This window comes from Myotis nattereri, assembly GCF_964212035.1.
Source record: "Myotis nattereri genome assembly, chromosome: 5".
In the NCBI taxonomy this organism is placed as follows: Eukaryota; Metazoa; Chordata; class Mammalia; order Chiroptera; family Vespertilionidae; genus Myotis; species Myotis nattereri.
Window position 1 is genome coordinate 192,348 of NC_138080.1, and position 21,768 is coordinate 214,115.

The 21,768-nt window shown below is 60.5% G+C and overlaps 5 protein-coding genes across 5 annotated transcripts; all 5 read right to left on the minus strand.

Moving 5' to 3' along the window:
• Window positions 1–2,548: 2,548 nt before the first annotated feature.
• LOC308519263 (THO complex subunit 4-like) lies at window positions 2,549–3,334 on the minus strand (the record flags this gene model as incomplete). Its single annotated transcript, XM_081091247.1, has 1 exon — window positions 2,549–3,334. A coding segment is annotated over exon 1 (777 nt), but the record flags the coding sequence as incomplete, so codon positions are not given.
• A 3,757-nt stretch (window positions 3,335–7,091) lies between these two features.
• Window positions 7,092–7,880, minus strand: LOC308519264 (THO complex subunit 4-like; the record flags this gene model as incomplete). The annotated part of the gene is made up of 1 exon (XM_081091248.1): window positions 7,092–7,880. A coding segment is annotated over exon 1 (780 nt), but the record flags the coding sequence as incomplete, so codon positions are not given.
• Window positions 7,881–11,636: 3,756 nt separating this feature from the next.
• LOC308519265 (THO complex subunit 4-like) lies at window positions 11,637–12,425 on the minus strand (the record flags this gene model as incomplete). Its single annotated transcript, XM_081091249.1, has 1 exon — window positions 11,637–12,425. A coding segment is annotated over exon 1 (780 nt), but the record flags the coding sequence as incomplete, so codon positions are not given.
• Window positions 12,426–16,170: 3,745 nt separating this feature from the next.
• On the minus strand, window positions 16,171–16,959 carry LOC308519267 (THO complex subunit 4-like; the record flags this gene model as incomplete). The annotated part of the gene is made up of 1 exon (XM_081091250.1): window positions 16,171–16,959. A coding segment is annotated over exon 1 (780 nt), but the record flags the coding sequence as incomplete, so codon positions are not given.
• Window positions 16,960–20,704: 3,745 nt separating this feature from the next.
• LOC308519268 (THO complex subunit 4-like) lies at window positions 20,705–21,490 on the minus strand (the record flags this gene model as incomplete). Its single annotated transcript, XM_081091251.1, has 1 exon — window positions 20,705–21,490. A coding segment is annotated over exon 1 (777 nt), but the record flags the coding sequence as incomplete, so codon positions are not given.
• Between the last annotated feature and the right edge of the window lie 278 nt (window positions 21,491–21,768).

Below are 21,768 nucleotides of genomic sequence, written 5' to 3' on the forward strand. Positions count from 1 at the left end.
CATCTCCCTACAGAAAGCAGCTTACCTACAGAAAGCAGCTTAGCGTTTGGCCCCTCCCTTGGGAGGGGGGGGTGGGTTTGGGGGCGGTGGGGCGCGGGGGGCGGGGCAGGGGGAGGGGGGACCCAGGTGCCAATGGCACCTTGAGGGCTTCCAGTGTGGTGGGAGCAGGGACACCTTGCAGGTTACATGAATCCATCTCTGGAAGAGGACACTGAGGCTGAGGCAGGTGAAACTGATTTGCATAAACGGGTCAGTTATCAGGGAGACCGGAAGCTGGAGTTGAAGAAGTTGAGGGCCAGGGCGAGGGTGCCCTTCTGAACAGGGTGAAGAGTGGGGGCCTAGGGAGAGAATGCCCTCTGTCTGCAGTCAAACAGCTTAGCCCTACCGAGGGAGGGCATGACTCGTCCCCGTGTCTGTGGGGCCCTTGGGAGCAGGGTCTGAGGGAGGCGAGTGCTTGTCTGGGCGTGACTGCGGACGTAAACACACAGTCACGCACAGACGCTTCTTGACCTGAATGGTCCGTCGGCATCCATGAGCACCCTTCAGCCCCTGCCTTCTCGTAGGCGGCGCGCCCCCTGCTTGTCCTTCCCCCCTCAGGTCAAGTCTGGGCACCTGTTTCTGCCTTCCCCAGAGGTGGCTGCAGGAGGGTGACCTGCATTAGCGCTACTCGACCAGCAGAGGGCGGGACGGGCTCTTACGCCATGCTTGGGCTGGGCCCTCTGGTCCAGCTCCCTCTCTGGATGAATGCTCAGGCCCCTGTCCAGAGACCAAGTAACCCGGCCGGGCCACATGGGCTTGCCGAAGGGTCTAAAGCATTGAACGGCTGGATCAATGTCATTACTAAAGAGGGGTTTTTTCGTTTGTTTGTTTTTCTTTTCATTTCATTTCATTTCATTTCATTTCATTTCATTTTCTGTGTGCGTGTGCGTGTGCGTGGAGGGGGGGAGCCGGGGGAGGTGCGTGGGTGTGGTTGTGGGTGTGCTTCTGCGTGTGCGTGTGCGTGTGCGTGTGCGCGCGCGCGCGCGCGCGTGTGTGTGTGTGTGTGTGTGTGTGTGTAAATCCGCAGTCACGCACGGACACTTCTTGGTCTGCATGGCCCGTCGGAAACCATGAGCACCCTTCAGCCCCTGCCTTCTTGCAGACAGCGTGCCCCCTGCTCGTCCTTTCCCGCTCCGGTTAAGTCCCGGCACCTGGCTCCGGCTGCAGAAAGGTGGTGGCTTGCTTTGGTGCTTCTCGACCAGCTGAGGGCGGGACCAGCTCTTCGGCCCCGGCCCCAGTCAACCCAATCCACAGCCAAAGACTATGTCAGGGCAGGGCCATCTGGTCGGCCGCCCCTCCCCCCCCCCACCCCCCTCCCTCTGTGGATGAATGGCCAGGCCCCCGCCCAGAGACCAGGTTCGGGCCTGGCCATCCGGCCTTGCCGAAGCGTCAGAACGTTGAAAGGCTGGATCAGCGTGTTTTCTAAGGAGGTTTGTGCGTGTGTGTGTGTGTGTTTGTGTGTGTGTGTGTGTGTGTGTGTTTGTGTGGTTTTTTTTGGAGGGTTTTTTTGTTGTTGTTTTTGTTTGTTTGTTTGTTTGTTTGTTTGTTTTTGCTGCACCCATTTCTGTTTATTATGGCCAAGGTGAAAACGCCAGCTCCTCCACAACAGCAACCAGTAAAATTTTTCCCCAAAATGACTAGGTACAACACAGGTCTTTTTCGGAATTTTTTAATAAAATAAACGTTAAAGAAAACGCTTTGCGTGAGTTTTAATTAAATCCTATTTCAAAACAGAAGAAACAATTCCCCAATGGGCCACAGGTCCCCGCCAGCCCACCCTCGGGAAGCACGGCGAGACGATTTCCAGGCCTAGCTCCACCACCCACGCACGCACTGACTTGGTGGTGCTTTAGCTGGTGTCCATCATGGCGTCGTAAGCGTCCAGGTGGGCGTCCAACTCCTCGGTGTCCATCACCGTGTTGTAAGCGTCCAGCTGGGCGTCCAACTCCTCGGTGTCCATGACCGTGTTGTAAGCGTCCAGCAGGGCGTCCTCCAACTCCTCGGCGCCCCTCATCGCGTTGTAAGCGTCCTTCTGGGGGTCCAGCTGCTCGGCGCCCCTCATCGCGTTGTAAGCGTCCTTCTGTGGGTCCAGCTGCTCGGCGCCCCTCATCGCGTTGTAAGCGTCCTTCTGGGGGTCCAGCTGCTCGGCGCCCCTCATCGCGTTGTACGCGTCCTTCTGGGGGTCCAACTCCTCGGCGCCCCTCATGGCATTGTACGCGTCCTTCTGGGCGTCCATCTCCTCCGTGTCCCTCATCGCGCCGGCAGTGCTCAGCTGGGCGTCCAACTTTTTGGTGCCCCTCATCGGGCTGCCAGTGCTCACCTGGGCGTCCAGCTTTTTGGTGCTCCTCATCGCGTTGTAAGCGTCCAGCTGGGCGTCCAACTCCTCGGCGCCCCTCATCGCGTTGTAAGCGTCCAGCTGGGCGTCCAACTTCTTGGTGCCCCTCATCGCGCTGCCACTGTTCACCTGGGCGTCCAACTTTTTGGTGCCCCTCATCGGGCTGCCAGTGCTCACCTGGGCGTCCAGGTTTTTGGTGCTCCTCATCGAGTTGTAAGCGTCCAGCTGGGCGTCCAACTCCTCCGCAGCGATCTGTTGCTTTGAATTGCGTCCGGTGCCCCTGCCTGTAACCCGGCTGCCTCCGCGGGCGCGACTCGGCGTGCCGCCGCCAAAGCCTCCAGATCCTCGGTGTGTAGTCAGCCCGCCTCTGTTGCCACTCTGTACCGGCGTGCGCTGCGTGTGTATCTGTGAGGTGACGAGCTGGATGTTGAGGGGGCGGCCATCCAAAGGCACGCCGTGGTACTGTTTCATGGCTTCCAGGGCGTCTGCCTTCCGCTCAAAGTGCACGTGGGCTGACCCCAGGCTGCGGCCAGAGCGGTCGTAGTGGACACCGGCCTTCTTCAGAGGCCCGAACTCCGCAAACAGCTGCTGGACGTCCGCGTCGGACACTCCGAAGGCCAGGTTGGACAGAAGCAGCTTCCCCCCGGTCACCAGGCCGGCGCCCCTGCCCAAGCCCCTGCGGAAGCGGTCGCGTGGCCACGCGTCGGGAAGCTGTCTCGGCCTGCTGTAGGGCGCCGGCCGGTTCCTGCCTCGGCCGAGGGCCGCCCGGTTCCGGCACGGCCCGCCGCCCTGGCTCACTGGTGCGGCGGTTTGCGCTCCGCCACTGCGGCCTCCCTGGGAGCCGGCCCGGCCTCGGTCCCGGCCTCGGTCCCTGCCCCCGCCGCGGCCGCCCCGCTGGCTCCGGTTCAGCCTAATGATGTCGTCCAGAGACATGTTGACTTTGTCGGCCATGGCGGGCCCGGAATCGGCCTCGGATCGAGCCCGTGCGGGAAGCACGCCGGCCCTGAGCGGGCACCAGATGTTGGGGTCCAGGCGCAGGGATTCGCAAAGGTGTGGACGGACTCCTCGCGGAAGACGAAATGACAGGGAGACAGCGTTCGGACAGAGACAGCGTTCAGACGGAGACAGCGTTCGGACGGAGACAGCGTTCGGACCGAGACAGCATTCGGACCGAGACAGCGTTCACACGGAGACAGCGTTCAGACGCGCCCAGGGCTGAGAAGGTCTGCGAACCATAGACGCTGCGAGGCGCTGCCGCCCCTGCTTTTATAGCCCCAGAGCGTGGTGGGAGGAGCCAGAGAGACCCACCAATCAGCCGCTCCCAGGAATGAAGCGCCACTGTTTGGGAGACGCCAACTTTAGGGTGGGGCAGGTGGCCCAATCTCAAGGAAAGGCTCTCCCGAACGTGGCTGCGACGCCTGGGGTGCTTGACCGGCGCCTCTTGGGCAGGCTCCTCCAACCCGGGACCCGTGAAGAGTGTTGGGGGGTTTTATTTTACTTTATGTTATTCTTTCTTAATTCTGTGCTCATTTCTCTTCGTTCATTGCAATGGATTCTATCTCTCGGCAATGAACCGTTGTAAACATCGGTCCCATTTGCATTTGAAGGGAGCGGGCGGGGTGTGCGGGGGGCTGAGGGCGGGGGTGGGGGGGTGGGGGTTGGGGGGAGGAAGGGGGCCAGGTTTGCGGGACGGGGGAGGGGGAGACCGGAGACGCAAACACCCCGGTCGTAGCGGCCCTTGGGGGTCATGGGAGGCAGAGGCTGAGGTGGATGTGAATGAAATGTGTATGCTTTCGTACCTTAGCTCTGAGCCCAGGACGCCAGAGGCCACCAGCAGTCAAACAGCCCCGTCAGAGAGCGGTGGTATAGATGTGTATGGATCTGTCCCTGTTCGTCGGTCTATGCTGTTCTCTATATTCCACGAATGAGTGAGATCGTGTGGTATTCATTTTTCTCTGACGGGCTAATTTCACTTAGCATAATGCTCTCCAGTTCCATCCATGCTGGCAAGAATTCCTTCTTTTCCCTACTTTTTTACCGCAGCGTAGTATTCCACTGTGTGGATGTAGCACAGTTGTGTGTGTGCGTGTTTGTGTTTACTGCATTTCTGTGAAATGCCCCCCCCCCCCCACACCCCTATAGGCATATCCCTGGAGGCATCTCCCTACAGAAAGCAGCTTACCTACAGAAAGCAGCTTAGCGTTTGGCCCCTCCCTTGGGAGGGGGGGGTGGGTTTGGGGGCGGTGGGGCGCGGGGGGGGGGCGGGGGGAGGGGGGACCCAGGTGCCAATGGCACCTTGAGGGCTTCCAGTGTGGTGGGAGCAGGGACACCTTGCAGGTTACATGAATCCATCTCTGGAAGAGGACACTGAGGCTGATGCAGGTGAAACTGATTTGCATAAACGGGTCAGTTATCAGGGAGACCGGAAGCTGGAGTTGAAGAAGTTGAGGGCCAGGGCGAGGGTGCCCTTCTGAACAGGGTGAAGAGTGGGGGCCTAGGGAGAGAATGCCCTCTGTCTGCAGTCAAACAGCTTAGCCCTACCGGGGGAGGGCATGACTCGTCCCCGTGTCTGTGGGGCCCTTGGGAGCAGGGTCTGAGGGAGGCGAGTGCTTGTCTGGGCGTGACTGCGGACGTAAACACACAGTCACGCACAGACGCTTCTTGACCTGAATGGTCCGTCGGCATCCATGAGCACCCTTCAGCCCCTGCCTTCTCGTAGGCGGCGCGCCCCCTGCTTGTCCTTCCCCCCTCAGGTCAAGTCTGGGCACCTGTTTCTGCCTTCCCCAGAGGTGGCTGCAGGAGGGTGACCTGCATTAGCGCTACTCGACCAGCAGAGGGCGGGACGGGCTCTTACGCCATGCTTGGGCTGGGCCCTCTGGTCCAGCTCCCTCTCTGGATGAATGCTCAGGCCCCTGTCCAGAGACCAAGTAACCCGGCCGGGCCACATGGGCTTGCCGAAGGGTCTAAAGCATTGAACGGCTGGATCAATGTCATTACTAAAGAGGGGTTTTTTCGTTTGTTTGTATTTCTTTTCATTTCATTTCATTTCATTTTCTGTGTGCGTGTGCGTGTGCGTGGAGGGGGGGAGCCGGGGGAGGTGCGTGGGTGTGGTTGTGGGTGTGCTTCTGCGTGTGCGTGTGCGTGTGCGTGTGCGTGTGCGTGTGCGCGCGCGCGCGCGCGCGTGTGTGTGTGTGTGTGTGTGTGTGTGTGTGTAAATCCGCAGTCACGCACGGACACTTCTTGGTCTGCATGGCCCGTCGGAAACCATGAGCACCCTTCAGCCCCTGCCTTCTTGCAGACAGCGTGCCCCCTGCTCGTCCTTTCCCGCTCCGGTTAAGTCCCGGCACCTGGCTCCGGCTGCAGAAAGGTGGTGGCTTGCTTTGGTGCTTCTCGACCAGCTGAGGGCGGGACCAGCTCTTCGGCCCCGGCCCCAGTCAACCCAATCCACAGCCAAAGACTATGTCAGGGCAGGGCCATCTGGTCGGCCGCCCCTCCCCCCCCCCACCCCCCTCCCTCTGTGGATGAATGGCCAGGCCCCCGCCCAGAGACCAGGTTCGGGCCTGGCCATCCGGCCTTGCCGAAGCGTCAGAACGTTGAAAGGCTGGATCAGCGTGTTTTCTAAGGAGGTTTGTGCGTGTGTGTGTGTGTGTTTGTGTGTGTGTGTGTGTGTGTGTGTGTGTGTGTGTGTTTGTGTGGTTTTTTTTGGAGGGTTTTTTTGTTGTTGTTTTTGTTTGTTTGTTTGTTTGTTTGTTTGTTTTTGCTGCACCCATTTCTGTTTATTATGGCCAAGGTGAAAACGCCAGCTCCTCCACAACAGCAACCAGTAAAATTTTTCCCCAAAATGACTAGGTACAACACAGGTCTTTTTCGGAATTTTTTAATAAAATAAACGTTAAAGAAAACGCTTTGCGTGAGTTTTAATTAAATCCTATTTCAAAACAGAAGAAACAATTCCCCAATGGGCCACAGGTCCCCGCCAGCCCACCCTCGGGAAGCACGGCGAGACGATTTCCAGGCCTAGCTCCACCACCCACGCACGCACTGACTTGGTGGTGCTTTAGCTGGTGTCCATCATGGCGTCGTAAGCGTCCAGGTGGGCGTCCAACTCCTCGGTGTCCATCACCGTGTTGTAAGCGTCCAGCTGGGCGTCCAACTCCTCGGTGTCCATGACCGTGTTGTAAGCGTCCAGCAGGGCGTCCTCCAACTCCTCGGCGCCCCTCATCGCGTTGTAAGCGTCCTTCTGGGGGTCCAGCTGCTCGGCGCCCCTCATCGCGTTGTAAGCGTCCTTCTGTGGGTCCAGCTGCTCGGCGCCCCTCATCGCGTTGTAAGCGTCCTTCTGGGGGTCCAGCTGCTCGGCGCCCCTCATCGCGTTGTACGCGTCCTTCTGGGGGTCCAACTCCTCGGCGCCCCTCATGGCATTGTACGCGTCCTTCTGGGCGTCCATCTCCTCCGTGTCCCTCATCGCGCCGGCAGTGCTCAGCTGGGCGTCCAACTTTTTGGTGCCCCTCATCGGGCTGCCAGTGCTCACCTGGGCGTCCAGCTTTTTGGTGCTCCTCATCGCGTTGTAAGCGTCCAGCTGGGCGTCCAACTCCTCGGCGCCCCTCATCGCGTTGTAAGCGTCCAGCTGGGCGTCCAACTTCTTGGTGCCCCTCATCGCGCTGCCACTGTTCACCTGGGCGTCCAACTTTTTGGTGCCCCTCATCGGGCTGCCAGTGCTCACCTGGGCGTCCAGGTTTTTGGTGCTCCTCATCGAGTTGTAAGCGTCCAGCTGGGCGTCCAACTCCTCCGCAGCGATCTGTTGCTTTGAATTGCGTCCGGTGCCCCTGCCTGTAACCCGGCTGCCTCCGCGGGCGCGACTCGGCGTGCCGCCGCCAAAGCCTCCAGATCCTCGGTGTGTAGTCAGCCCGCCTCTGTTGCCACTCTGTACCGGCGTGCGCTGCGTGTGTATCTGTGAGGTGACGAGCTGGATGTTGAGGGGGCGGCCATCCAAAGGCACGCCGTGGTACTGTTTCATGGCTTCCAGGGCGTCTGCCTTCCGCTCAAAGTGCACGTGGGCTGACCCCAGGCTGCGGCCAGAGCGGTCGTAGTGGACACCGGCCTTCTTCAGAGGCCCGAACTCCGCAAACAGCTGCTGGACGTCCGCGTCGGACACTCCGAAGGCCAGGTTGGACAGAAGCAGCTTCCCCCCGGTCACCAGGCCGGCGCCCCTGCCCAAGCCCCTGCGGAAGCGGTCGCGTGGCCACGCGTCGGGAAGCTGTCTCGGCCTGCTGTAGGGCGCCGGCCGGTTCCTGCCTCGGCCGAGGGCCGCCCGGTTCCGGCACGGCCCGCCGCCCTGGCTCACTGGTGCGGCGGTTTGCGCTCCGCCACTGCGGCCTCCCTGGGAGCCGGCCCGGCCTCGGTCCCGGCCTCGGTCCCTGCCCCCGCCGCCGCGGCCGCCCCGCTGGCTCCGGTTCAGCCTAATGATGTCGTCCAGAGACATGTTGACTTTGTCGGCCATGGCGGGCCCGGAATCGGCCTCGGATCGAGCCCGTGCGGGAAGCACGCCGGCCCTGAGCGGGCACCAGATGTTGGGGTCCAGGCGCAGGGATTCGCAAAGGTGTGGACGGACTCCTCGCGGAAGACGAAATGACAGGGAGACAGCGTTCGGACAGAGACAGCGTTCAGACGGAGACAGCGTTCGGACGGAGACAGCGTTCGGACCGAGACAGCATTCGGACCGAGACAGCGTTCACACGGAGACAGCGTTCAGACGCGCCCAGGGCTGAGAAGGTCTGCGAACCATAGACGCTGCGAGGCGCTGCCGCCCCTGCTTTTATAGCCCCAGAGCGTGGTGGGAGGAGCCAGAGAGACCCACCAATCAGCCGCTCCCAGGAATGAAGCGCCACTGTTTGGGAGACGCCAACTTTAGGGTGGGGCAGGTGGCCCAATCTCAAGGAAAGGCTCTCCCGAACGTGGCTGCGACGCCTGGGGTGCTTGACCGGCGCCTCTTGGGCAGGCTCCTCCAACCCGGGACCCGTGAAGAGTGTTGGGGGGTTTTATTTTACTTTATGTTATTCTTTCTTAATTCTGTGCTCATTTCTCTTCGTTCATTGCAATGGATTCTATCTCTCGGCAATGAACCGTTGTAAACATCGGTCCCATTTGCATTTGAAGGGAGCGGGCGGGGTGTGCGGGGGGCTGAGGGCGGGGGTGGGGGGGGTGGGGGTTGGGGGGAGGAAGGGGGCCAGGTTTGCGGGAGGGGGGAGGGGGAGACCGGAGACGCAAACACCCCGGTCGTAGCGGCCCTTGGGGGTCATGGGAGGCAGAGGCTGAGGTGGATGTGAATGAAATGTGTATGCTTTCGTACCTTAGCTCTGAGCCCAGGACGCCAGAGGCCACCAGCAGTCAAACAGCCCCGTCAGAGAGCGGTGGTATAGATGTGTATGGATCTGTCCCTGTTCGTCGGTCTATGCTGTTCTCTATATTCCACGAATGAGTGAGATCGTGTGGTATTCATTTTTCTCTGACGGGCTAATTTCACTTAGCATAATGCTCTCCAGTTCCATCCATGCTGGCAAGAATTCCTTCTTTTCCCTACTTTTTTACCGCAGCGTAGTATTCCACTGTGTGGATGTAGCACAGTTGTGTGTGTGCGTGTTTGTGTTTACTGCATTTCTGTGAAATGCCCCCCCCCCCCCACACCCCTATAGGCATATCCCTGGAGGCATCTCCCTACAGAAAGCAGCTTACCTACAGAAAGCAGCTTAGCGTTTGGCCCCTCCCTTGGGAGGGGGGGGTGGGTTTGGGGGCGGTGGGGCGCGGGGGGGGGGGGCGGGGGGAGGGGGGACCCAGGTGCCAATGGCACCTTGAGGGCTTCCAGTGTGGTGGGAGCAGGGACACCTTGCAGGTTACATGAATCCATCTCTGGAAGAGGACACTGAGGCTGAGGCAGGTGAAACTGATTTGCATAAACGGGTCAGTTATCAGGGAGACCGGAAGCTGGAGTTGAAGAAGTTGAGGGCCAGGGCGAGGGTGCCCTTCTGAACAGGGTGAAGAGTGGGGGCCTAGGGAGAGAATGCCCTCTGTCTGCAGTCAAACAGCTTAGCCCTACCGGGGGAGGGCATGACTCGTCCCCGTGTCTGTGGGGCCCTTGGGAGCAGGGTCTGAGGGAGGCGAGTGCTTGTCTGGGCGTGACTGCGGACGTAAACACACAGTCACGCACAGACGCTTCTTGACCTGAATGGTCCGTCGGCATCCATGAGCACCCTTCAGCCCCTGCCTTCTCGTAGGCGGCGCGCCCCCTGCTTGTCCTTCCCCCCTCAGGTCAAGTCTGGGCACCTGTTTCTGCCTTCCCCAGAGGTGGCTGCAGGAGGGTGACCTGCATTAGCGCTACTCGACCAGCAGAGGGCGGGACGGGCTCTTACGCCATGCTTGGGCTGGGCCCTCTGGTCCAGCTCCCTCTCTGGATGAATGCTCAGGCCCCTGTCCAGAGACCAAGTAACCCGGCCGGGCCACATGGGCTTGCCGAAGGGTCTAAAGCATTGAATGGCTGGATCAATGTCATTACTAAAGAGGGGTTTTTTCGTTTGTTTGTTTTTCTTTTCATTTCATTTCATTTCATTTCATTTCATTTCATTTTCTGTGTGCGTGTGCGTGTGCGTGGAGGGGGGGAGCCGGGGGAGGTGCGTGGGTGTGGTTGTGGGTGTGCTTCTGCGTGTGCGTGTGCGTGTGCGTGTGCGCGCGCGCGCGCGCGCGTGTGTGTGTGTGTGTGTGTGTGTGTGTAAATCCGCAGTCACGCACGGACACTTCTTGGTCTGCATGGCCCGTCGGAAACCATGAGCACCCTTCAGCCCCTGCCTTCTTGCAGACAGCGTGCCCCCTGCTCGTCCTTTCCCGCTCCGGTTAAGTCCCGGCACCTGGCTCCGGCTGCAGAAAGGTGGTGGCTTGCTTTGGTGCTTCTCGACCAGCTGAGGGCGGGACCAGCTCTTCGGCCCCGGCCCCAGTCAACCCAATCCACAGCCAAAGACTATGTCAGGGCAGGGCCATCTGGTCGGCCGCCCCTCCCCCCCCCACCCCCCTCCCTCTGTGGATGAATGGCCAGGCCCCCGCCCAGAGACCAGGTTCGGGCCTGGCCATCCGGCCTTGCCGAAGCGTCAGAACGTTGAAAGGCTGGATCAGCGTGTTTTCTAAGGAGGTTTGTGCGTGTGTGTGTGTGTGTTTGTGTGTGTGTGTGTGTGTGTGTGTGTGTGTGTGTTTGTGTGGTTTTTTTTGGAGGGTTTTTTTGTTGTTGTTTTTGTTTGTTTGTTTGTTTGTTTGTTTGTTTTTGCTGCACCCATTTCTGTTTATTATGGCCAAGGTGAAAACGCCAGCTCCTCCACAACAGCAACCAGTAAAATTTTTCCCCAAAATGACTAGGTACAACACAGGTCTTTTTCGGAATTTTTTAATAAAATAAACGTTAAAGAAAACGCTTTGCGTGAGTTTTAATTAAATCCTATTTCAAAACAGAAGAAACAATTCCCCAATGGGCCACAGGTCCCCGCCAGCCCACCCTCGGGAAGCACCGCGAGACGATTTCCAGGCCTAGCTCCACCACCCACGCACGCACTGACTTGGTGGTGCTTTAGCTGGTGTCCATCATGGCGTCGTAAGCGTCCAGGTGGGCGTCCAACTCCTCGGTGTCCATCACCGTGTTGTAAGCGTCCAGCTGGGCGTCCAACTCCTCGGTGTCCATGACCGTGTTGTAAGCGTCCAGCAGGGCGTCCTCCAACTCCTCGGCGCCCCTCATCGCGTTGTAAGCGTCCTTCTGGGGGTCCAGCTGCTCGGCGCCCCTCATCGCGTTGTAAGCGTCCTTCTGTGGGTCCAGCTGCTCGGCGCCCCTCATCGCGTTGTAAGCGTCCTTCTGGGGGTCCAGCTGCTCGGCGCCCCTCATCGCGTTGTACGCGTCCTTCTGGGGGTCCAACTCCTCGGCGCCCCTCATGGCATTGTACGCGTCCTTCTGGGCGTCCATCTCCTCCGTGTCCCTCATCGCGCCGGCAGTGCTCAGCTGGGCGTCCAACTTTTTGGTGCCCCTCATCGGGCTGCCAGTGCTCACCTGGGCGTCCAGCTTTTTGGTGCTCCTCATCGCGTTGTAAGCGTCCAGCTGGGCGTCCAACTCCTCGGCGCCCCTCATCGCGTTGTAAGCGTCCAGCTGGGCGTCCAACTTCTTGGTGCCCCTCATCGCGCTGCCACTGTTCACCTGGGCGTCCAACTTTTTGGTGCCCCTCATCGGGCTGCCAGTGCTCACCTGGGCGTCCAGGTTTTTGGTGCTCCTCATCGAGTTGTAAGCGTCCAGCTGGGCGTCCAACTCCTCCGCAGCGATCTGTTGCTTTGAATTGCGTCCGGTGCCCCTGCCTGTAACCCGGCTGCCTCCGCGGGCGCGACTCGGCGTGCCGCCGCCAAAGCCTCCAGATCCTCGGTGTGTAGTCAGCCCGCCTCTGTTGCCACTCTGTACCGGCGTGCGCTGCGTGTGTATCTGTGAGGTGACGAGCTGGATGTTGAGGGGGCGGCCATCCAAAGGCACGCCGTGGTACTGTTTCATGGCTTCCAGGGCGTCTGCCTTCCGCTCAAAGTGCACGTGGGCTGACCCCAGGCTGCGGCCAGAGCGGTCGTAGTGGACACCGGCCTTCTTCAGAGGCCCGAACTCCGCAAACAGCTGCTGGACGTCCGCGTCGGACACTCCGAAGGCCAGGTTGGACAGAAGCAGCTTCCCCCCGGTCACCAGGCCGGCGCCCCTGCCCAAGCCCCTGCGGAAGCGGTCGCGTGGCCACGCGTCGGGAAGCTGTCTCGGCCTGCTGTAGGGCGCCGGCCGGTTCCTGCCTCGGCCGAGGGCCGCCCGGTTCCGGCACGGCCCGCCGCCCTGGCTCACTGGTGCGGCGGTTTGCGCTCCGCCACTGCGGCCTCCCTGGGAGCCGGCCCGGCCTCGGTCCCGGCCTCGGTCCCTGCCCCCGCCGCCGCGGCCGCCCCGCTGGCTCCGGTTCAGCCTAATGATGTCGTCCAGAGACATGTTGACTTTGTCGGCCATGGCGGGCCCGGAATCGGCCTCGGATCGAGCCCGTGCGGGAAGCACGCCGGCCCTGAGCGGGCACCAGATGTTGGGGTCCAGGCGCAGGGATTCGCAAAGGTGTGGACGGACTCCTCGCGGAAGACGAAATGACAGGGAGACAGCGTTCGGACAGAGACAGCGTTCAGACGGAGACAGCGTTCGGACGGAGACAGCGTTCGGACCGAGACAGCATTCGGACCGAGACAGCGTTCACACGGAGACAGCGTTCAGACGCGCCCAGGGCTGAGAAGGTCTGCGAACCATAGACGCTGCGAGGCGCTGCCGCCCCTGCTTTTATAGCCCCAGAGCGTGGTGGGAGGAGCCAGAGAGACCCACCAATCAGCCGCTCCCAGGAATGAAGCGCCACTGTTTGGGAGACGCCAACTTTAGGGTGGGGCAGGTGGCCCAATCTCAAGGAAAGGCTCTCCCGAACGTGGCTGCGACGCCTGGGGTGCTTGACCGGCGCCTCTTGGGCAGGCTCCTCCAACCCGGGACCCGTGAAGAGTGTTGGGGGGTTTTATTTTACTTTATGTTATTCTTTCTTAATTCTGTGCTCATTTCTCTTCGTTCATTGCAATGGATTCTATCTCTCGGCAATGAACCGTTGTAAACATCGGTCCCATTTGCATTTGAAGGGAGCGGGCGGGGTGTGCGGGGGGCTGAGGGCGGGGGTGGGGGGGGTGGGGGTTGGGGGGAGGAAGGGGGCCAGGTTTGCGGGAGGGGGGAGGGGGAGACCGGAGACGCAAACACCCCGGTCGTAGCGGCCCTTGGGGGTCATGGGAGGCAGAGGCTGAGGTGGATGTGAATGAAATGTGTATGCTTTCGTACCTTAGCTCTGAGCCCAGGACGCCAGAGGCCACCAGCAGTCAAACAGCCCCGTCAGAGAGCGGTGGTATAGATGTGTATGGATCTGTCCCTGTTCGTCGGTCTATGCTGTTCTCTATATTCCACGAATGAGTGAGATCGTGTGGTATTCATTTTTCTCTGACGGGCTAATTTCACTTAGCATAATGCTCTCCAGTTCCATCCATGCTGGCAAGAATTCCTTCTTTTCCCTACTTTTTTACCGCAGCGTAGTATTCCACTGTGTGGATGTAGCACAGTTGTGTGTGTGCGTGTTTGTGTTTACTGCATTTCTGTGAAATGCCCCCCCCCCCCACACCCCTATAGGCATATCCCTGGAGGCATCTCCCTACAGAAAGCAGCTTACCTACAGAAAGCAGCTTAGCGTTTGGCCCCTCCCTTGGGAGGGGGGGGTGGGTTTGGGGGCGGTGGGGCGCGGGGGGGGGGGCGGGGGGAGGGGGGACCCAGGTGCCAATGGCACCTTGAGGGCTTCCAGTGTGGTGGGAGCAGGGACACCTTGCAGGTTACATGAATCCATCTCTGGAAGAGGACACTGAGGCTGAGGCAGGTGAAACTGATTTGCATAAACGGGTCAGTTATCAGGGAGACCGGAAGCTGGAGTTGAAGAAGTTGAGGGCCAGGGCGAGGGTGCCCTTCTGAACAGGGTGAAGAGTGGGGGCCTAGGGAGAGAATGCCCTCTGTCTGCAGTCAAACAGCTTAGCCCTACCGGGGGAGGGCATGACTCGTCCCCGTGTCTGTGGGGCCCTTGGGAGCAGGGTCTGAGGGAGGCGAGTGCTTGTCTGGGCGTGACTGCGGACGTAAACACACAGTCACGCACAGACGCTTCTTGACCTGAATGGTCCGTCGGCATCCATGAGCACCCTTCAGCCCCTGCCTTCTCGTAGGCGGCGCGCCCCCTGCTTGTCCTTCCCCCCTCAGGTCAAGTCTGGGCACCTGTTTCTGCCTTCCCCAGAGGTGGCTGCAGGAGGGTGACCTGCATTAGCGCTACTCGACCAGCAGAGGGCGGGACGGGCTCTTACGCCATGCTTGGGCTGGGCCCTCTGGTCCAGCTCCCTCTCTGGATGAATGCTCAGGCCCCTGTCCAGAGACCAAGTAACCCGGCCGGGCCACATGGGCTTGCCGAAGGGTCTAAAGCATTGAACGGCTGGATCAATGTCATTACTAAAGAGGGGTTTTTTCGTTTGTTTGTATTTCTTTTCATTTCATTTCATTTCATTTTCTGTGTGCGTGTGCGTGTGCGTGGAGGGGGGGAGCCGGGGGAGGTGCGTGGGTGTGGTTGTGGGTGTGCTTCTGCGTGTGCGTGTGCGTGTGCGTGTGCGCGCGCGCGCGCGCGCGTGTGTGTGTGTGTGTGTGTGTGTGTGTGTGTAAATCCGCAGTCACGCACGGACACTTCTTGGTCTGCATGGCCCGTCGGAAACCATGAGCACCCTTCAGCCCCTGCCTTCTTGCAGACAGCGTGCCCCCTGCTCGTCCTTTCCCGCTCCGGTTAAGTCCCGGCACCTGGCTCCGGCTGCAGAAAGGTGGTGGCTTGCTTTGGCGCTTCTCGACCAGCCGAGGGCGGGACCAGCTCTTCGGCCCCGGCCCCAGTCAACCCAATCCACAGCCAAAGACTATGTCAGGGCAGGGCCATCTGGTCGGCCGCCCCTCCCCCCCCCCCACCCCCCTCCCTCTGTGGATGAATGGCCAGCCCCCCGCCCAGAGACCAGGTTCGGGCCTGGCCATCCGGCCTTGCCGAAGCGTCAGAACGTTGAAAGGCTGGATCAGCGTGTTTTCTAAGGAGGTTTGTGGGTGTGTGTGTGTGTGTGTGTGTGTGTGTTTGTGTGTGTGTGTGTGTGTTTGTGTGGTTTTTTTTGGAGGGTTTTTTTGTTGTTGTTTTTGTTTGTTTGTTTGTTTGTTTGTTTGTTTGTTTTTGCTGCACCCATTTCTGTTTATTATGGCCAAGGTGAAAACGCCAGCTCCTCCACAACAGCAACCAGTAAAATTTTTCCCCAAAATGACTAGGTACAACACAGGTCTTTTTCGGAATTTTTTAATAAAATAAACGTTAAAGAAAACGCTTTGCGTGAGTTTTAATTAAATCCTATTTCAAAACAGAAGAAACAATTCCCCAATGGGCCACAGGTCCCCGCCAGCCCACCCTCGGGAAGCACGGCGAGACGATTTCCAGGCCTAGCTTCACCACCCACGCACGCACTGACTTGGTGGTGCTTTAGCTGGTGTCCATCATGGCGTCGTAAGCGTCCAGGTGGGCGTCCAACTCCTCGGTGTCCATCACCGTGTTGTAAGCGTCCAGCTGAGCGTCCAACTCCTCGGTGTCCATGACCGTGTTGTAAGCGTCCAGCAGGGCGTCCTCCAACTCCTCGGCGCCCCTCATCGCGTTGTAAGCGTCCTTCTGGGGGTCCAGCTGCTCGGTGCCCCTCATCGCGTTGTAAGCGTCCTTCTGTGGGTCCAGCTGCTCGGCGCCCCTCATCGCGTTGTAAGCGTCCTTCTGGGGGTCCAGCTGCTCGGCGCCCCTCATCGCGTTGTACGCGTCCTTCTGGGGGTCCAACTCCTCGGCGCCCCTCATGGCGTTGTACGCGTCCTTCTGGGCGTCCATCTCCTCCGTGTCCCTCATCGCGCCGGCAGTGCTCAGCTGGGCGTCCAACTTTTTGGTGCCCCTCATCGGGCTGCCAGTGCTCACCTGGGCGTCCAGCTTTTTGGTGCTCCTCATCGCGTTGTAAGCGTCCAGCTGGGCGTCCAACTCCTCGGCGCCCCTCATCGCGTTGTAAGCGTCCAGCTGGGCGTCCAACTTCTTGGTGCCCCTCATCGCGCTGCCACTGTTCACCTGGGCGTCCAACTTTTTGGTGCCCCTCATCGGGCTGCCAGTGCTCACCTGGGCGTCCAGGTTTTTGGTGCTCCTCATCGAGTTGTAAGCGTCCAGCTGGGCGTCCAACTCCTCCGCAGCGATCTGTTGCTTTGAATTGCGTCCGGTGCCCCTGCCTGTAAGCCGGCTGCCTCCGCGGGCGCGACTCGGCGTGCCGCCGCCAAAGCCTCCAGATCCTCGGTGTGTAGTCAGCCCGCCTCTGTTGCCACTCTGTACCGGCCTGCGCTGCGTGTGTATCTGTGAGGTGACGAGCTGGATGTTGAGGGGGCGGCCATCCAAAGGCACGCCGTGGTACTGTTTCATGGCTTCCAGGGCGTCTGCCTTCCGCTCAAAGTGCACGTGGGCTGACCCCAGGCTGCGGCCAGAGCGGTCGTAGTGGACACCGGCCTTCTTCAGAGGCCCGAACTCCGCAAACAGCTGCTGGACGTCCGCGTCGGACACTCCGAAGGCCAGGTTGGACAGAAGCAGCTTCCCCCCGGTCACCAGGCCGGCGCCCCTGCCCAAGCCCCTGCGGAAGCGGTCGCGTGGCCACGCGTCGGGAAGCTGTCTCGGCCTGCTGTAGGGCGCCGGCCGGTTCCTGCCTCGGCCGAGGGCCGCCCGGTTCCGGCACGGCCCGCCGCCCTGGCTCACTGGTGCGGCGGTTTGCGCTCCGCCACTGCGGCCTCCCTGGGAGCCGGCCCGGCCTCGGTCCCGGCCTCGGTCCCTGCCCCCGCCGCCGCGGCCGCCCCGCTGGCTCCGGTTCAGCCTAATGATGTCGTCCAGAGACATGTTGACTTTGTCGGCCATGGCGGGCCCGGAATCGGCCTCGGATCGAGCCCGTGCGGGAAGCACGCCGGCCCTGAGCGGGCACCAGATGTTGGGGTCCAGGCGCAGGGATTCGCAAAGGTGTGGACGGACTCCTCGCGGAAGACGAAATGACAGGGAGACAGCGTTCGGACAGAGACAGCGTTCAGACGGAGACAGCGTTCGGACGGAGACAGCGTTCGGACCGAGACAGCATTCGGACCGAGACAGCGTTCACACGGAGACAGCGTTCAGACGCGCCCAGGGCTGAGAAGGTCTGCGAACCATAGACGCTGCGAGGCGCTGCCGCCCCTGCTTTTATAGCCCCAGAGCGTGGTGGGAGGAGCCAGAGAGACCCACCAATCAGCCGCTCCCAGGAATGAAGCGCCACTGTTTGGGAGACGCCAACTTTAGGGTGGGGCAGGTGGCCCAATCTCAAGGAAAGGCTCTCCCGAACGTGGCTGCGACGCCTGGGGTGCTTGACCGGCGCCTCTTGGGCAGGCTCCTCCAACCCGGGACCCGTGAAGAGTGTTGGGGGGTTTTATTTTACTTTATGTTATTCTTTCTTAATTCTGTGCTCATTTCTCTTCGTTCATTGCAATGGATTCTATCTCTCGGCAATGAACCGTTGTAAACATCGGTCCCATTTGCATTTGAAGGGAGCGGGCGGGGTGTGCGGGGGGCTGAGGGCGGGGGTGGGGGGGGTGGGGGTTGGGGGGAGGAAGGGGGCCAGGTTTGCGGGAGGGGGGAGGGGGAGACCGGAGACGCAAACACCCCGGTCGTAGCGGCCCTTGGGGGTCATGGGAGGCAGAGGCTGAGGTGGATGTGAATGAAATGTGTATGCTTTCGTACCTTAGCTCTGAGCCCAGGACGCCAGAGGCCACCAGCAGTCAAACAGCCCCGTCAGAGAGCGGTGGTATAGATGTGTATGGATCTGTCCCTGTTCGTCGGTCTATGCTGTTCTCTATATTCCACGAATGAGTGAGATCGTGTGGTATTCATTTTTCTCTGACGGGCTAATTTCACTTAGCATAATGCTCTCCAGTTCCATCCATGCTGGCAAGAATTCCTTCTTTTCCCTACTTTTTTACCGCAGCGTAGTATTCCACTGTGTGGATGTAGCACAGTTGTGTGTGTGCGTGTTTGTGTTTACTGCATTTCTGTGAAATGCCCCCCCCCCCCACACCCCTATAGGCATATCCCTGGAGGCATCTCCCTACAGAAAGCAGCTTACCTACAGAAAGCAGCTTAGCGTTTGGCCCCTCCCTTGGGAGGGGGGGGTGGGTTTGGGGGCGGTGGGGCGCGGGGGGGGGGGCGGGGGGAGGGGGGACCCAGGTGCCAATGGCACCTTGAGGGCTTCCAGTGTGGTGGGAGCAGGGACACCTTGCAGGTTACATGAATCCATCTCTGGAAGAGGACACTGAGGCTGAGGCAGGTGAAACTGATTTGCATAAACGGGTCAGTTATCAGGGAGACCGGAAGCTGGAGTTGAAGAAGTTGAGGGCCAGGGCGAGGGTGCCCTTCTGAACAGGGTGAAGAGTGGGGGCCTAGGGAGAGAATGCCCTCTGTCTGCAGTCAAACAGCTTAGCCCTACCGGGGGAGGGCATGACTCGTCCCCGTGTCTGTGGGGCCCTTGGGAGCAGGGTCTGAGGGAGGCGAGTGCTTGTCTGGGCGTGACTGCGGACGTAAACACACAGTCACGCACAGACGCTTCTTGACCTGAATGGTCCGTCGGCATCCATGAGCACCCTTCAGCCCCTGCCTTCTCGTAGGCGGCGCGCCCCCTGCTTGTCCTTCCCCCCTCAGGTCAAGTCTGGGCACCTGTTTCTGCCTTCCCCAGAGGTGGCTGCAGGAGGGTGACCTGCATTAGCGCTACTCGACCAGCAGAGGGCGGGACGGGCTCTTACGCCATGCTTGGGCTGGGCCCTCTGGTCCAGCTCCCTCTCTGGATGAATGCTCAGGCCCCTGTCCAGAGACCAAGTAACCCGGCCGGGCCACATGGGCTTGCCGAAGGGTCTAAAGCATTGAACGGCTGGATCAATGTCATTACTAAAGAGGGGTTTTTTCGTTTGTTTGTATTTCTTTTCATTTCATTTCATTTCATTTTCTGTGTGCGTGTGCGTGTGCGTGGAGGGGGGGAGCCGGGGGAGGTGCGTGGGTGTGGTTGTGGGTGTGCTTCTGCGTGTGCGTGTGCGTGTGCGTGTGCGCGCGCGCGCGCGCGCGTGTGTGTGTGTGTGTGTGTGTGTGTGTGTGTAAATCCGCAGTCACGCACGGACACTTCTTGGTCTGCATGGCCCGTCGGAAACCATGAGCACCCTTCAGCCCCTGCCTTCTTGCAGACAGCGTGCCCCCTGCTCGTCCTTTCCCGCTCCGGTTAAGTCCCGGCACCTGGCTCCGGCTGCAGAAAGGTGGTGGCTTGCTTTGGCGCTTCTCGACCAGCCGAGGGCGGGACCAGCTCTTCGGCCCCGGCCCCAGTCAACCCAATCCACAGCCAAAGACTATGTCAGGGCAGGGCCATCTGGTCGGCCGCCCCTCCCCCCCCCCCACCCCCCTCCCTCTGTGGATGAATGGCCAGCCCCCCGCCCAGAGACCAGGTTCGGGCCTGGCCATCCGGCCTTGCCGAAGCGTCAGAACGTTGAAAGGCTGGATCAGCGTGTTTTCTAAGGAGGTTTGTGGGTGTGTGTGTGTGTGTGTGTGTGTGTGTTTGTGTGTGTGTGTGTGTGTTTGTGTGGTTTTTTTTGGAGGGTTTTTTTGTTGTTGTTTTTGTTTGTTTGTTTGTTTGTTTGTTTGTTTGTTTTTGCTGCACCCATTTCTGTTTATTATGGCCAAGGTGAAAACGCCAGCTCCTCCACAACAGCAACCAGTAAAATTTTTCCCCAAAATGACTAGGTACAACACAGGTCTTTTTCGGAATTTTTTAATAAAATAAACGTTAAAGAAAACGCTTTGCGTGAGTTTTAATTAAATCCTATTTCAAAACAGAAGAAACAATTCCCCAATGGGCCACAGGTCCCCGCCAGCCCACCCTCGGGAAGCACGGCGAGACGATTTCCAGGCCTAGCTTCACCACCCACGCACGCACTGACTTGGTGGTGCTTTAGCTGGTGTCCATCATGGCGTCGTAAGCGTCCAGGTGGGCGTCCAACTCCTCGGTGTCCATCACCGTGTTGTAAGCGTCCAGCTGAGCGTCCAACTCCTCGGTGTCCATGACCGTGTTGTAAGCGTCCAGCAGGGCGTCCTCCAACTCCTCGGCGCCCCTCATCGCGTTGTAAGCGTCCTTCTGGGGGTCCAGCTGCTCGGTGCCCCTCATCGCGTTGTAAGCGTCCTTCTGTGGGTCCAGCTGCTCGGCGCCCCTCATCGCGTTGTAAGCGTCCTTCTGGGGGTCCAGCTGCTCGGCGCCCCTCATCGCGTTGTACGCGTCCTTCTGGGGGTCCAACTCCTCGGCGCCCCTCATGGCGTTGTACGCGTCCTTCTGGGCGTCCATCTCCTCCGTGTCCCTCATCGCGCCGGCAGTGCTCAGCTGGGCGTCCAACTTTTTGGTGCCCCTCATCGGGCTGCCAGTGCTCACCTGGGCGTCCAGCTTTTTGGTGCTCCTCATCGCGTTGTAAGCGTCCAGCTGGGCGTCCAACTCCTCGGCGCCCCTCATCGCGTTGTAAGCGTCCAGCTGGGCGTCCAACTTCTTGGTGCCCCTCATCGCGCTGCCACTGTTCACCTGGGCGTCCAACTTTTTGGTGCCCCTCATCGGGCTGCCAGTGCTCACCTGGGCGTCCAGGTTTTTGGTGCTCCTCATCGAGTTGTAAGCGTCCAGCTGGGCGTCCAACTCCTCCGCAGCGATCTGTTGCTTTGAATTGCGTCCGGTGCCCCTGCCTGTAAGCCGGCTGCCTCCGCGGGCGCGACTCGGCGTGCCGCCGCCAAAGCCTCCAGATCCTCGGTGTGTAGTCAGCCCGCCTCTGTTGCCACTCTGTACCGGCCTGCGCTGCGTGTGTATCTGTGAGGTGACGAGCTGGATGTTGAGGGGGCGGCCATCCAAAGGCACGCCGTGGTACTGTTTCATGGCTTCCAGGGCGTCTGCCTTCCGCTCAAAGTGCACGTGGGCTGACCCCAGGCTGCGGCCAGAGCGGTCGTAGTGGACACCGGCCTTCTTCAGAGGCCCGAACTCCGCAAACAGCTGCTGGACGTCCGCGTCGGACACTCCGAAGGCCAGGTTGGACAGAAGCAGCTTCCCCCCGGTCACCAGGCCGGCGCCCCTGCCCAAGCCCCTGCGGAAGCGGTCGCGTGGCCACGCGTCGGGAAGCTGTCTCGGCCTGCTGTAGGGCGCCGGCCGGTTCCTGCCTCGGCCGAGGGCCGCCCGGTTCCGGCACGGCCCGCCGCCCTGGCTCACTGGTGCGGCGGTTTGCGCTCCGCCACTGCGGCCTCCCTGGGAGCCGGCCCGGCCTCGGTCCCGGCCTCGGTCCCTGCCCCCGCCGCGGCCGCCCCGCTGGCTCCGGTTCAGCCTAATGATGTCGTCCAGAGACATGTTGACTTTGTCGGCCATGGCGGGCCCGGAATCGGCCTCGGATCGAGCCCGTGCGGGAAGCACGCCGGCCCTGAGCGGGCACCAGATGTTGGGGTCCAGGCGCAGGGATTCGCAAAGGTGTGGACGGACTCCTCGCGGAAGACGAAATGACAGGGAGACAGCGTTCGGACAGAGACAGCGTTCAGACGGAGACAGCGTTCGGACGGAGACAGCGTTCGGACCGAGACAGCATTCGGACCGAGACAGCGTTCACACGGAGACAGCGTTCAGACGCGCCCAGGGCTGAGAAGGTCTGCGAACCATAG